This window comes from Myotis nattereri (genome assembly GCF_964212035.1).
Source record: "Myotis nattereri genome assembly, chromosome: 8".
In the NCBI taxonomy this organism is placed as follows: domain Eukaryota; kingdom Metazoa; phylum Chordata; class Mammalia; order Chiroptera; family Vespertilionidae; genus Myotis; species Myotis nattereri.
This window is the reverse complement of record NC_138083.1, coordinates 11,657,603-11,673,093: the sequence shown is the minus strand read 5'-3', so window position 1 is coordinate 11,673,093 and position 15,491 is coordinate 11,657,603. Positions and strand designations below refer to the sequence as shown.

General features: G+C 51.2%; 1 protein-coding gene across 4 annotated transcripts in view; it reads right to left on the bottom strand.

Annotated features, from left to right (window-relative positions):
- NFATC2 (nuclear factor of activated T cells 2) overlaps positions 1–15,491 on the bottom strand; it is a gene marked incomplete at both ends in the record, with an annotated part of 147,524 nt that overhangs the window by 21,411 nt on the left and 110,622 nt on the right. For all 4 annotated transcript variants that reach the window (XM_081097128.1, XM_081097129.1, XM_081097126.1 and 1 more), the window contains one exon: positions 14,691–15,377. In XM_081097128.1, coding sequence (XP_080953254.1) covers positions 14,691–15,377 — 687 coding nt within the window. The remainder of the gene's footprint in view (positions 1–14,690; positions 15,378–15,491) is intronic.

Below are 15,491 nucleotides of genomic sequence, written 5' to 3'. Positions count from 1 at the left end.
TCTGCCTCCCGAAGGTGCTCATTAAGGGGGAGGGACTGTTGTTATGTTATAATTAGTTCCCGCACTTGCTGGCCTGGCAAACATACCCCTACACTGCAACCTTCCACCTGCTGGCAGCTTCCCTTCCCTCCCGGAATCCAATCCAAACCTGTGAGGCCTCCGTGGTCTGGCCTGCCCTCAAAACCTCCCTGCCACTCACTCCTGGTCACACTCTCAGCGACACCAGACCTCGCTCTGTCCCCTCACACAGGCTTCTTCTCAGCTCTGGCCTTTTGCACATGCTGTTCCCTCTGCCTGGAATTCCCTCCTCTACCTCCTCCTTCAGGTCTCAGATCCAGGTGACCTCCCCTACCATCACCTTGTTTATTTTATTCAGCCCATCTGGAATTCTTATCATGTATTGATTGACTCCTGATTAACTTTTCCCCCTAAAGAGCTTTGTCATGGGAGGGGGCTCAACTACAGGATTCACTGCTGTGTCCCAGCACCTGGCACGAAGCCCAGCGCACAGTAGGTGCACAGTGAATATCTGTTGTAAGAAGGAATGTGTGAACCGGCACCAGGTGATTCGAAGCAAACCAGGAAGGCAAGGTGTCCAAAAAGGAAGTCCCCCAAAGCAAGCAGCTCGCCGAGGCCATGCTCAAGGAGGCCGCACCCACACTGCCAGCCCTCCCGTGTTTGTGGGGCAGCAGACAACCTATGGGTCGCTTTGCACAAGCGCCTCACCCCAGGCCACCAGCAAGGAGCAGGCAACTTGAGGCTCCAAGTCCAGCTTCCTTTGACAACGACACATGGACATCTTTTAACTCCAAAGCCTCTGTCTGGGACACTCGCCAGGGAATACACTGTGCACAGCAAGAAACTAGCTTCCGGTGGCTTCACATGTGCAGAGAGTTCTAAGAATTCTCCAGTCTACAAATCACAGGCCTTTTTCTGGAGTGGACACCTGCCCCACCCCCCAGAAATCATCTAATTCAGTCAACAATGTTATAAAGCTGTTGTTCTCACCAGAATCAGGCACCAAGTCCTGCAGAACAGTGGTTCTTAACCGGTGCCAGTAGCACCTTCCCCCCAGGAGACAGTTGGTGATATCTGGAGACAAATCTGGTTGTCACAACTGGGGTGGAGTCCAGGTGCTACTGGCATCTAGCAGGTGGGGAGGCCAGAGATGCTGCTAAACAGCCTGCAGTGCACAGCACAGCCTGCGTGACAGAATTCTCCGGCCCCAAATGTCCATTGTGCTGCGGCTGAGAAACCCTGCTTCAGGCAAAAGGTAATAAGAAAATTGGGTTTCCTGAACTGAACCTGAATTTGAGGAGAATCAGCAATAACTGACCACTTAAGGCCATATATATATATTTAGCTGCTTGTTTGGTAAGCTAGGAGGCAAGCTCCATGACGGCAGGGACCTCACCTGTTTCATGTACCACTGTGTCCCCAGGACCTAAAACTTATACTTGGCACTTGGGATGCACTGGACAAATATTTGTGGGTTAAAGAAACTCCTACAAATATTAAAGAATACAAAATAGCCAACCTCCTTTTGGGCTATTTGCCCATTATGATCATGCTTCCTATGCAGAGACTCAAATCCATTCTCCCTGTCTCCCATGAGAACAGGTTTTTAGTCTGCACACTGTTGGGTAATGTACATATATAAACTACATTTCCCAGCCTCCTTTGCAGCTCAGTGTGATCACATGATAAGGTTCTGGCCAATGGGGTATCAGATGATGAGATATGTGTGATTATACCCTTATAGGGCAGTGGCAAGCCCTCCTTCCTCCTGTCCAGAAGCCAATCTGGACAGTGCAGATGAAGGCGCTATCTGCACTTCTGGTGGAACAATAAGACAGAAAGAGCCTCGTCTTGGCATCATGGGGCCAGTATACCAGACCTGGACTCTTATGCCCATACTGTTAAATAAGAAATAAATCACCTATCTTGTGTAAGATACTGTTACTCTGGGTTTCAGTTAGAGCAGCCCCCTACATCTTAATACATAACTCCCCCCTGCTCTGCAAACTCCAACTATTGTTAAATCACATTTAAAGATTCCTTGATGATACGAATATACATTTAGAATTATTTCTCCCTGAAGCCTCCAAATATCTACGTGCATTGCTAAGCCAGTGGAAAGAAAGAGGAAGTCATCGAATTTAGATTCAACCCATGATAAGGACAAAAGGAACTATAAACAAAAGTCCATTAAAATCTTAAAACATCAATTATGCTTAAGTCTATGAGTTCATAATGGCACCAACAAAATAAAAACCCTAATTGATCACCATTGGGGGATGTTAATGAACCAGCCCATTATTTTAAAAACTGGTAAATAAAGAGAAAGAATCAAGTATTCATTCTGCTTTTTCTATATGAATTCTGCCATTGTTGGTGAAGGGAAGTCTCTCTTTATAGAAGTTTTCCAGCTATCAAAAGAGGAAGGGAAGATAGAATTAGAATAGAATATCACCATTTTGTAATTAATGCACCACTGAATTAATGGAACTAGGCACTGCCTATGAACAGACATCACCCAGAGAGGTAGCCTGACGCCATGTGCTACCTACCAGACAGGGGACGCCACCGCCTGTGAAGCAGTCTGGCCCAAACGACTGAATCTGAGATAGTTAAGCCTCTAGACCAGCAATCTTCAACCTTTCTCATCTCACGGCACACATAGACTAATTACTAAAACTCTGTGGCACACACACATACACAAAAAAAACCATTACATTTTTTGCTGATCTGACAAAAAAATAGGTATAATTTGATTCATTCACACCAGATGACTATTATTGGGTTGGCTGTTGTCATTTTTTTATTTTACAATCTAAGGGAAAAGAGGTCAGTGCCCCTGACTAAATACACAGGTATTGCACGTTTTAAAAATTCATGTGGCACACGGGGTGAAAATCACTGCTCGGGAATCCACTGCCAGTTTACAGGACACACACAGAGGACCATGGCCAACCTCATCATGGAACTAAGTGGTAAAAGCCAGCGTGAGGAATTTTACAGGATAAACAACCTGGTTTCTTCAACACATAAACTGCAAAATGATCTCAATAATGATGAAACAAAAGAAAGGTTATGCTGCTTAATCCAGAGGGCGCACCTCCAGGTTAAAACAAACTCAGAAACCGAGGCATCTATGTGTAATGTGTGGGCCTGGTCTGAATCCCGATTCAAACGCTAAGATAGTAAGAATAAAACAAAGAAGAAAAAGTCTTGAATATATGCATGAGACAATCATACATGGGAGTTCAAACTGGATATCTCAGGGGTAGTTTAAATACTGAATATTTCTTGATATTAAGGAATTTTAATTAAGTTTCACGCATGCTCATTGTATTATAGTATTTTCAGAATCCCTCTTCTCAGCGATATAAACTATCTTACACATGAAATGTTATTTTTGATAGCTAAGATTTTGGATGTCTAGGATTTGCTTCGAAATATGACTGAAATGGAGGTGACAGATGATGTGGGTATAGAAAAAACGAGATTGGCCATGAGTTGGCAACAGTTGAAACTGGGTGGTGGGCACATGGGTACATTGTGCTTCTCTCTATTTATATATATATTTTCAAAATATTTCACAGTAAAAGGTTTTATAAATCTTACTCCTGGCCCCAAGGAGTGGGGAGGAAGGAAGGTAGAAGGAGATAGTACTTCCAAAGCTCCCACTGTGTGCCTGGTGCTGGCTTAGACGGCTCGGATCTGAGTGACACTTCCAGGAGAGGTCACAAATGCTGATGCCTAACAGGTCCAGATAGAAACCCTGACTGTGTGAGGTCAGCCAAGTACAAGGGGAACGACAGTGTGAGCACGATGGTAAGTAACAACGGACACACCATCCATCTCGGAGGCCAGAGGGAGTGTGGGACAAGGCCAAGTACGTGCTCTGCCTGAAGGAAGTGGTTTCTACTCAGGACCGGCCCTGACTTTGACTCCTGGTGGCCTCTAGGCAGAACGTGGGCCCCAAGACAGCCAGATCCTTGCATTTTCCAAGGAAAGCCGGAAATCTGTATTTTTATGTGCGATCTCTTGGTTTTTAAACATTGGCACCTAATCCAAATATTTTTGAAAATAATGTGTGGGCCAAACTAAATATCTGCAGGCTAAACGCAGCCGATGGAACACCCACTGGCCACCCCTGCTCCAAGCACTGAGGCCGACCACAACTCAATCCATCTGTAAGAAGCGGAGAGGGTGCATTAATCAACTTGAGGTCAATTCTTTTTTAGGCATCCAATAAAGCCGAGGATTCAAAAGGCACCACCAACTTCCAGCAATCTATAAGAACCGGCTGCTGAACATTTCAAACGAGTCCTCCACGTCGCTGGCTTATGCAACAGAACCTCCACTCTGTCTAGAGTTTTGGAAACCAATCCCGGGACGGGGGAACTAACGGGCTTCAGATGAAACCCAGTTGTTGGTGTGCAGAATGCCTGGGACTGAAGTCCACCCCTCCTGCAACAGACGACGCCATCATAAAGCCCGTTGTAAAATGACCGGGGAGCCTCCACTTCGGTGCCTGGCCACAGATCCGATTTCATGGCAGTTTAAAGGGATGAGGCAGATGTCCCCCTGAAACCTGAAGGACTCCTTCAAATTCCAGTCTCATTTACCTCTGGCTTCGCCCAGAGAAAGACTTGACATCCTGGATGGGCAAAACAGCCCCAGCCGGCCTTCACAGACGCAGCCTCCGCTCAGCCAGATGCCAGGTCAGTAACACATTAAAGAGGTGTCAAGAATGCAGGGAGAAGAGCCAGAGAAATGGTTTCATCATTCCCCAAGAACAAAGCCCCTCTTTTTTTTTTCTGAAAAGGTAGAAAGTAAAAGAAAATTCATACTAAAAATCAAGTTAACTAGGTCCAGGGCAAGAAAAGTCCCAAACAATACTCAAAGGTGACAAAATGCATCCAATTCACAACTCTATGGAAGAGAATTAAACCAGGACTATTTCATAAAAGATGGATTTTTTTTTTTCTGGAAAAATAAAGCTTCACTGTTTATCCAAAATGGGTTTATGGATGGGGGAGAAGGTAGGGAGCACAGAGAACAATCTGTGGTGAAGTAAGGAAGGTCAGACTCACTGTCCGCCATCTACTTCATCGCTTCAAATAACTAAATTGCCTTTCCCATTCTACTTTCCTCAAGAGGAAAACATTACAGCTAGAGTCGATATTGGGAAGTTATACATTTTTACGTAACTTTGGGTCAATTCTTTTGTAGGAAGTCCTGTGGGTCATGGCCGGGACAAGTGAGGACCCGTGACAATTACAGTCCTGCACCCACTTGTGCGTCACCCTGAACGAGCAATGTCTCCGGCTCGTCCAGGTGGCTCAGTAAGGAAGGGAGTGGCAGCACGTCTGCGCTCTGTGCTTGTAAGAATGAAAGGACTGAAGGGCCTTTAAGGAAGGTCTGGATGCTGACCGACCCTGGATCTTCCCCCTATTCCTTCACAAGATACTCACTTGTTACCACAAGAGAACAAGCTCATCTGGGGGTGGGGGGTGGGGGCGGGGGGGAGGCATTGAATGCAGCGCACATGACTCAGAAGAGTTAAAAGCACAGGTTTCGGTGCCTGACTGTGGGGCCATCAGATGACACCATGTGATGTCTTTCTGGATCCTCTTTATGGGCCCTGCCTGCTCTTTGTGGCTCAGATGCTGCTCTGGAATGAGGGCTGAGTGGACAGCAAGTCTGAGAATGGACTTTCTTGTGGTTTGGTAGCTTCTGACCTCAAAATGCAAGAGCGCATTCCTTCGGAAACATCTGCTTTGCAGAGTTTGAAAAGATGGCTGAGCATTTATGGGTCTGGAGTCAGCTGGAAGGGGCGCCTTTCGGTTACATAAGCCAGCAGCCAGAGCACAAGCGTGTGGGAGGGGAGGGCAGCCGCGCGGCACAGCTAGAAAGCGAGGCTCTTCCAAGAGTTTGGGCAAAAGAAAGATGCCCCTGGAGAAGGATCGGTGTCCTGATGGTCACTCCTGGAAGAGGGACACGGACCGGCTATGAGGCCAGTGAAGTCGTCTTCAAGCAGTAGTTCTTGCAAATCCCATGGGCTCCTCTCTAGGCAAGCAGTTTTCTGGACTTTGAATTTTCTGGTGAGACTCTAAATATCCTTTGCTGAATTAACAAAACACAGCCCCGCAGGGTAATAAGGACAGAAGCTGAGAGCCAGCCTCGGGGCTCTTCAAAGCCCAGCTCTGCCAGGCATCTGCTCACAAGTGCCTACAGCAGCTCTACGTCGTGCATTCACAAGAGGGGGGTACAGGCATTTAAATATATAAAATAAATATCAAAAATATAAATCTTTGTTTTACTATGTTTGCAAATATCAAAAAATTTCTATATGTGACATGGCACCAGAGTTAAGTTAGGGTTTTTCAAAATGCTGACACGCCGAGCTCAAAAGGTTCACCATCACTGCCCTAGACTCTGCTGGTTCCCACAGAAGGCAGCCCCGTGCCTGGAACATGGCATTGGCAGTTTCCGGCGCACCGCACATCCCCACGCTACAATGCCCATACCTGGCTCTCCAGCTGCCCACGGCCTCTGGGCCACTGAGCCAGGCAACCATTTCTCTTGTTCTCATCACAGTAGAGAATCCCTGAGTTTCACCCTATATAGCTAGGAACCACTGTCCCCTATCCCCAGGGAGGCTGCCAGGAGGCTGAGCCACATAGAGCCCGTGTGCCTGCGGGCACATGTGGCCCTCAGCAGCAGCCAGGCTGTATTGGGCTCTGCACACTTCACCAAACAGGAGCTGCTTTGCCACCAGCTTGCCGTGGGCACTGAGCGGCCCCAGTGAAAGATCCCTGACCCACCGAACAAAGCCTGCTGGTCCCAGAATGCTCTCCCCTCCTCGGTTCCCTTCCCGCATCCTGCGCTTGGAGGGTGCGTCCTTCTGTCCTTTCTTCCCTGGCCTGTTTCTCACGCATGAGCACATCCAGCTTCTGGGCAAAGAGCCTTTTCAAAGGGCACCCTTGGTCCCTCTGCCAAGAGCACAACCAGCAACACTTGGGCCACTGGTCCAAGATCTGCCAGGGGACACACTCACTGCACGTCCCAGCGGTCCCTGGGCCAAGGCATCATCTCCCTCATGCCGGTTCACATCCCACGGGGCTGCAAGGAAGTGTGGGAGGGAGCGGGGCCTGTGCTCTGGGGCGTTGCGCTATACTCGTGCCCACATGGAAGACACAGGGCATGAAGGGGTGTGGTCCCCACCTCCAAAGGCCAGAAAAGCCAATTTTTTAATTCTCCTATAAAAATATATTTTGCCCTAACCTGTTTGACCCAGTGGATAGAGCGTCAGACTCAAGGGCCCCAGGTTCGATTCCGGTCAAGGGCATGTACCTTAGTTGCAGTTGCGGGCACATACCCAGTAGGGAGATGTGCAGGAGGCAGCTGATTGATGTTTCTAACTCTCTATCCCTCTCCCTTCCTCTCTGTAAAAAAATCAATAAAATATATAAATATATATGTATACATATATATATTTTTTTAAATTTTGAGCCACATCCTTCAAGAAGTCAATGAAATTCATAAACAAATACATATAGTAGCCAGCATGTATCAAGGATTACTTTGTGCCAAGCACTGTTCTAAGCATACGACATAGTCACTCATTTCACGCTCTTCGCAGCCCCTGAGGGAGGAGCTAAATCACCTCCCCTGTACAGATGGGGAAGTGGAGGCACAGCAAGGCGAGTCACCTGCCCAGTGTCACAGGTGGTGGTGGGGGGGGGTGTTGACACTTCATGCCAGTCTGTTATGTCTTAGGGACACGTGATGAGAAAATACTGAGAACGGAGGCAAGGGGAAGATCAATACAAGACCAAAGAGAAAAAGAGAGCTCGCATCGGGCCAGGCCACTGCACTGCACGTGCTTTATGCCGAGGTCGGGACCTCTGCTCTGAGTCCCTGCCGGCCCGAGGCAGCCAGCCACCTCCATGGGAATTCCCCGTGGTGTGGTCAGCCCTTGCCCCTGCGCCCAGGGGCCTCTTCCAGGGGGGAGAGCTCTCCACGGCCGCCCACCTTCCCTGGGCACTCGGTGGTGTCATCTACCCTCTGGTTCTGTCACTGGCGGGAAGAACACGGCATCGGGGAAGGGAAACGGATTGCTCTGACCCCAAGGTGAACAGATGCCTCTTCGCTGCCTGAAAGCCAGCCCTGGGAGCCCCAAAGCAGCCCTTCTCTGGGGCGCTTCCCTACTTACTTTTCACAGAGTGTCCTGTCCAATAGGAACGCTCAGTCTTGCCTGGCCAGAGTGCTCAGCTGGTTGAGCATCATCCTGTGCACTGGAGGGCTGCCAGTTCAACCCCCGGTCAGGGCACGTATGGAAGGCAGCGATGCTCCTCCCTCCCCCACTCCCTCTTCCTCTCGAAAAGCATATCCTTGGGTGAGGATTAAAATAATAATTTTAAAAGCCCAAAGTCTTTAAATGGCCAAAATAAAGGTAAAGTCCAGAGAAGGTGCCACGAGAAACGTGAAGAGAAGTAGGGCTCTTAAGGTCATCATGGTATTAACTGTGGAACATCTTTGAGGAGCCTTATGTCCTTGGCTGGCAACTCCAAGTTCAGACCTGAATGCACCTTTGGCAGTTTGAGTATCTGAGCAGGAGGTACAGTTTTCATGGGTGAGAAGACAGGGGCCCGGGGAGGTTAGGTAGGTGGCCCAAGCAAGGGTTAGAGCGACTCGTACCCAAACGGCTTGCTGCCCCCCGAGTCTGTTGCCCGGATCCCTGTAATGAGGCACGTTCCTCAGACATGAGGGCAGGTCCCACGGTCAGAAGATATAAAATGAACTACACTTAAAACCACGTGGCACAACTCCCAGGCACTACCGTGGGTACACTCGCCGGCACAATGACGCCTGGCCTTCCGTGTGGGCACCAAAGGAAGAGTTCACGGTACTCACAGAAGTTTTATTCATAAAACTGGAAACAACCCAACTGTCCATTAACAGGAATGAATGTGGAGATTGTAGGGTGTTCCCTCAATGGAATAATCCACGACAATGAAATGGATGAACCTCAATGACGCCTGACAATGTCGCCGGGTCACACAGCTCGTGGTGGATGGAGGAGCTTCCTGCATGACCTCTGTGTGTGCACGAAGGCAAAGAGACTCTTGGGGGTGAGCAGGCAGGATGTGGCCTCGTCCGTGAGGGGGGCAAAGGGGATCTAAGGGCAGGGGGGACTTCTTGGTGCTAACAAAATTCTACGTCATATGTGGTCCGGGGGGTAATTATGTGGTCGCCCACCTGGTGAAATTCAGAGTATCCTATTGATTTCTGAATATGCATATATTTTAATATTTAAATATAGAGAAAATATTCAAATTTGTTCAATGTAGTTCAGTGACTAATTTTTAAGAAGTTCATATAAGGAACTGAGAAGATTTTTTAAAAAAACATAGACAGGTATTTGCTCTTCCTATGCATATAAACACACACACACACACACACACACACACACACTCCCTCTGCCATGCTTACACGTCACTGGCAGAGGCTCAGGCTGTCACTGAGACCACATCCTTCTCCCCAAGACATTTCCAGGAAGGAACTGAGGGTGTCCTTTGAGTCCCAGGCCTCACCCCATCCCCTTGTCCGTGTCTGTCTCGAGGCTTCTGGTGTGAGCTCGCTACTCCAGGGCCTGTGGTGAGATGGCCTGATAGCCTGAGAACCCTGCTTCTTTACAGGGTGTGGCACCAGCAGCACCACCAGGAGTCCCACTGGGTCCCTGTCCCCCAGGGCCCTGCACAGCACAAACCCTCCTACCTGCTCCATCGGGGCACCTGGGCAGTCAACGGCACAGCTGCCCTTAGTTCTGGGCGACAGCAGTGGCAAGAACTCCCTGTGGGTGGACCCATGGTGGCAACTGCAGTGACATCTGGAATGGCCACGCTAGTGAAAGGGTGCGCCACCCCTTGTAGAATGCACCGCCCTCCAGCACAGTCCCGGGCAGGACTAAGCTGCCCACCTGGCTTAGTTTAGAATGAAATAAATCCCTTCTTTCCCAAGTCTTGCCTCCCTAGAGACCATTTTCCAAATGCAGCCAGAGCAATCTTTACAAAGGGTAAATCAAATCACATGGTGCTGCAGCCAAAACCCGCCAACGCTAGCACACTCCTCTGACCTCCTAGCCTCCCCCGCGGCTGTTCCCTCTCCCTAAAACACCCTTCCATCCGATCTTCCCCAAGCACACCTCCTCAGAGTGGCCTTGCTGTGCACTTGGTCTGAGGGGCCAGCACCACCCTATCCAGCCACACTCTAGCTGCTAGCCTTGCGTAATTTCCCTCACGACTTCTATCGCCATCTGAAATATGCTTCGTTACCACCTTACATGCTCTACCAAAAACAAAAACAAAAATACCCCGTGAGAGCAAGAATTTCCCTTGACTTGTTCACCATTGCATCCCTGAGTTCCAGAACAGTGCAGGGCACAGAGAAGGCAGCCAGTAGCTAAATATGTGTGGGGGAGATGCAGGGGGTAGGAGATGGGGTTAAGGACAGGGAGGGGATGGAGGGAGGAAGGGGCTGAGGAAAGAAGCTATTCACAGGATCCTGTGACGGCTAGGAGCTGTTGGTGTTCCCCAGGTGCAACCAGCAGCTACATTGAGAAGAAGGCACTCCCTCCAGAAGGAATGAGAGCAGGGAAAAGAGCGAGTGTGTGCACGGAACACACATTCCAGAACCAAGCAAAGGTGCCTGAGTTGGAGTGGGCAGAGGAGCAGAGGAGAGAGGGAGAGAGCACCCATGCTACCCTGGAATATCACTTATTTTACTAGTTCTTGAAAACGCCTCCGGCCCTGGGAGTGCAGAAAGTAGAAGTGGCATTTTGGAGTTCCAAGAAAAAGCGGAGCCCAGACAGACAGCGTCTGTGCGCAGGAATGCAGTCGGGGAGAGGAGAGAGAGATGAAAAGCAGACGGACACAGGGCAGCCAGGTGGACACCCGGCCCAGACTCTGGACCGTGAGCAAAGGGCCAGGAAAAGATAACCAAACTCCGGGCTTCCTGGGCTCGCAGCCAGGGGCGTGGGCAGCGTCTACGTTACCAGTTTTCATGTGGGCCCCGTCCGCTGGTGACCCCTTCCTTTACCATCTGTGGAACCATCCCTGGACCCTCGAAACATGAACCCAGCTCTCACCAAGTTTCCAAGGAGAGTCTATTCTGCCAAAACCCTGAGGCAACGGCCCCTGAGAACTACCGACAAGCTGGAAGCGCGTTGTGCGGGAGCTGGGGCAGCCAGGTACGTATTTTGGGGGACGATCCCTTTGGAACAACCAATGACAAGGACAGAAAGGGACCTGGAAAACCTAGCTGTCTCCCAACCAGACTAGAGAAATGAGCCAGGAATTTCAGTTCACCTGTGAGCAATAAACGCAAAACAACAAACTGGGCCGTCTGAGTCCCCTCCCACACAGCCAGCAGTGGGATCTGAGAATGTTCCGCGGCTGCCAGGCCTGTGAGAGGGATCTGATGGTCCAGCAATTAGGAGACAAGACTGCACCTACCTCTGCCTGGTGGCTACAGGGCTTACCCCTGGGTACAACCAGCCTCATGGGAACCCTCCCTCCCCCAATGGAGGGTCCTGCGTGGACAGAGCCTTGGGGACAATGCTGGTCACGCACTGAACATCTAACCAGCAGCCACACTGCTGCCCTTTGGAGGATGTGAAGCCCAAGAACTGAGAAGCCTGCATATGGCATATGGGCTGGGCAATTCTGGGCGTTAAACTCTGACGTTCCTTCAGGTCCTTTCTCCCAGACGTGGGGGGAGGGGCTGCCCCAGGCCTGTGTGGGGCACAACGCCAGGACTCCATCCACACGGGGTCCGGCATGCTGGGAGCAGGACTCCTGGAGTCCTATGCTCTCTTCTCTGTGGTCGACCATCTGGAAAGTGCCACGTCCCCGTACTTTAGAGATTTATAACTTCCACTAGCACAGTAAAGGCTCTGACAAGTCCCGCAGTATGAGTTTTTTTAAAACTTGGTTTGGATGCGTTTTTTTAGCTTTTAAAGTACAGCATAGGGAATACAGTCAGCAATCTATAACAATAAATGTGTAACATGCAAATTGACCAAATGGCCGAACAACAGAACGACCATCCGGATGACCATGCTATGACACGCACTGGAGCCAGACCAGCCAAGGTGGGTGTGATGTGATTGGTTGGGAGCCACCATCACCTCGTGATCACCCTGCAGAGGGAGGCCCAGGCCATCAATTGGTGGGTGGATTGATAGGGGGGAGGCTCCACGATTGCCCCAAAGAGGGAGGCCCAGGCCATCAGCTGGCGGGGTGATCGATCAGGGGGCTCTGGAGAACCAGGGGTGTGTGGCAGGGTATGTGGGTAGCCCCAGGCCAAGGTGGGGGGCGGGGCCGGGGCTGCAGCCAGGGCTGCGAGGCAGCCGGGGATGCAAAGGCCTACCCTTGCGTGAATTTTCGTGTGCAGGGCCTCTAGTACTGTAATAATTGTGTATGGTGCCTGGGGGTACTTGAAATATTGGGGAGATCACTATGAAAAGCGCATGACTGTCTGACCACTATGCTGTACACCTGAACCTCACACAAAACAATATCCAATGTCAACTGTCACTAAATTATAAAATTCAAATTAAAAATAAAAAAGCTGTGGAACCCTCGTGTCAGAGGATGCCTCCTCCAACCCCCCCGGAGCCAGGCTGTGCAGAACGTGCTCAGGCAAAGGTTCCATCAGGGGAAGCGATTTCACCACACTCAGCTCTCCGAGACGTGCTTGGGCGGACCGTGCCTCCGGCCTGCCAGAGCCCCCTCTCACCGTGACTCTGAACCTGCCTGTGTCCATAAGACCCCTAGGAGGCCCGAGGAGGCGTCCCTTCTCGGCCACTTTCTCTACAGTATAGGCTTCTGGGAAAACGGGGAGCTCCGCTGTGGTCTGAGGCTCTGATGGGCGCCCAAAGGTGACTTCTGACCACCTCAGGCCCCGTGGATATCAGTGGGTCACGGAGAGCCAGGGACAGACGGACTCACTCCTGCTCCTGCCCGAGCCGCTCACTTTTTGTCTGTGATGTGGGGTGGCAGACAGGGTGGGAGGGGTCGGCACACGTCTCGGTCCGGACACTGAGCCAACGCCGGACAGAGTCAGCTGGGGAAAGTTACCCGCCCTGTTCAGGCACTCATTTATTTATAAAGCGCCTCAGCCCTGATACATCCCCCCCCCCCCTCGACCTGCACGTGGGGAGAGGTCTGGTTACAGCCGCATTTCCCTTATCCGCTCACCATGGGCGTTTGTATCATCTGCACTTTCTACATGAGGATCGCCTTTGAAATTAGATAAACCAGGAGTTTATCTTAGCCATCTTGGGTGTGCACTGTTCGAGAATGCATCGCACGTGGATCTGCCCTTCAAAACCGAGCCCAGTGCCCCTAACTCAACCTGTGCTTGATTATTCCGGATTAGACGGATCAATGATTAATGCAGCAAAACCTGGAGGTCAGCACGTGGTGCAGACCGGCCCTACACATTCTAAGTGGCCCTAGAGCTCTTTGCTTGAAGCATCTGGGGGGAGTTTTTGATGGGTAGTTTTACTAGAGAGAAGGCATGGAAACCACCCCAGGTAACCCAGATCACCAAAACTTTGCATAAAGTAAAAGTCAGTCTCTCGTAAGCACCCAAAAATTCCTGCACTCACGCGTCTGATATTTTGTGCCTGGTCTCTACGATGACTCCCGCGGCCACTTAGAGCTTCCTGCCTTACTTCCTACTCCTCGGCTTGGTTTCTGAGAGTCAATTTTCCTAAATAATTGAGGTCTTGGGGTGTATCAGATGCTACTATCTCTAAAGTGTGAGGCTGGTTTTCCTTCTCCCATTAAGAAACCCAAACCACCCGTTTTCCCGTTTCTGGGGTCCCCAGGGGAAGGCTGCTCTGCCTGCCCCACCCTCTCCGTCCTTCAGGGGCACCTGGCTGGTCCCCGGTGAGTGTCACAGACCGTGGCACGTACACAGCCACTCCAACTCGATCCTCTCCAGCTGGGCCCCCGCCAATGTGCTTGGGCACCTACAGGCTCATACAAAGCCGCCTCTGCACTTGTCCTTGGCCCGACCACAACGGAAGCGCACTGCTCCCCTCCCATCAATGCGCTTCTCTGTTCCACCAGCACGGGGCACAGATGCCCGCGGCCTGCCCGCAAGCCCCCCATTCATGCTCCCTCCTCTTGAAGGCCACTTGTCAGTGAACTTCTCCTTTCTTTTCTCTGCCCCCCCCCCCAAATACACAAAAGAGGGTTATAAAGCGGGGTTTTTTCCTCTACAGGAATAAGAGGTTAGCTTTCCTTCCTTTCTGTTTCCTACCCTTGGTCTAAATTTGGCAAATGGAAAGTGAGTGGAAGCAGTTAAACTGGCCCAGTTCATGGCCCCGGGATACTCCTGCAGCCAGAACATTTGGTCTTTCTCGTAGGATGGTTGGGGGGTGGGGGGGGATCTAAAACCCCTAACACCACCCCCCCCCCGAAAGTCCTGCTAGAAATGATTCATGCAGAGGCTTAGGTGAGGCATAAGGGCCATCTTATCCAATCCCTTAAGTTTCAGAAGGGACACCAGGCCCAAGGGGTAAAGGAAGATACTCAGGCCATAGGTGAACTGGGGGACGCTCGGGGCACCATCCTCAGGGGCAATAAGGAAAACGAGCATCTTACCGTCATCCAAGTAGGTCTGATCCAAGTTCTGTTCCTGTTTAATTGTCACTCCTGCAGGTAATACTTCCTTTTGGTCACTGACCGGGGGTCCGTTTTTGGCGGCTCTTTGGCTTGTGGCATTTTGCTGCTGAATGACCGTGGGGTAGGACCCCGGGCTCAGCCTCTGACCTTGACTGACGGGGGGTGGGCCGGGCCTGGCCGTGCCGGGTGCGAAATTCTCGCAGTACATGATGTGCTGGAACTCCTGGTTGCTCCCGCAGCGCAGCTGCTGGTTGGTAGGTGAGTAGTGGATCACCGGCGAGGCCTGCTGGTTGGCGGGAGAGGAGTGCAGCAGGGCCGGGCTCTGGCCCTGGGAGCCGGCATGCACCAGCACAGAGCGGTGGGCATCGAGGGACAGGGGTGTGGCCATGAGGGCTGGCTGCTGGTAGCCCAGCAGGCTGGGGCTCAGGCTCTTGCTCCGTTGGTACAGGACAGCCGCTGGGTTCTGCTGCTGGTAGCGGGCATCGGGGGATGAGAGCCCCGAGCGGAATTGCTGGCAGGGAGCCATGGTGGCCACGAGGCAGGACGGGGACTCGGCCACCCTGGGGTGCTGTGGGTAGTAAGGCTGGCTCCCCAGGCCCCCGTGGGCGGGACTGCAGATCAAGGTGGGGTCATATTCATCCGTGGGCTCTGTCTTGATGGCTGGGACTGTGAGAAAAGCACACGGGGTGCACCATTCTTAGTAAGCCGCAGGTGTGCACAGAGGATCAGTGCACAGAGGTCGGGCACATGGCCTTGGGAGTCCGAATGGGCGGGTGAAAT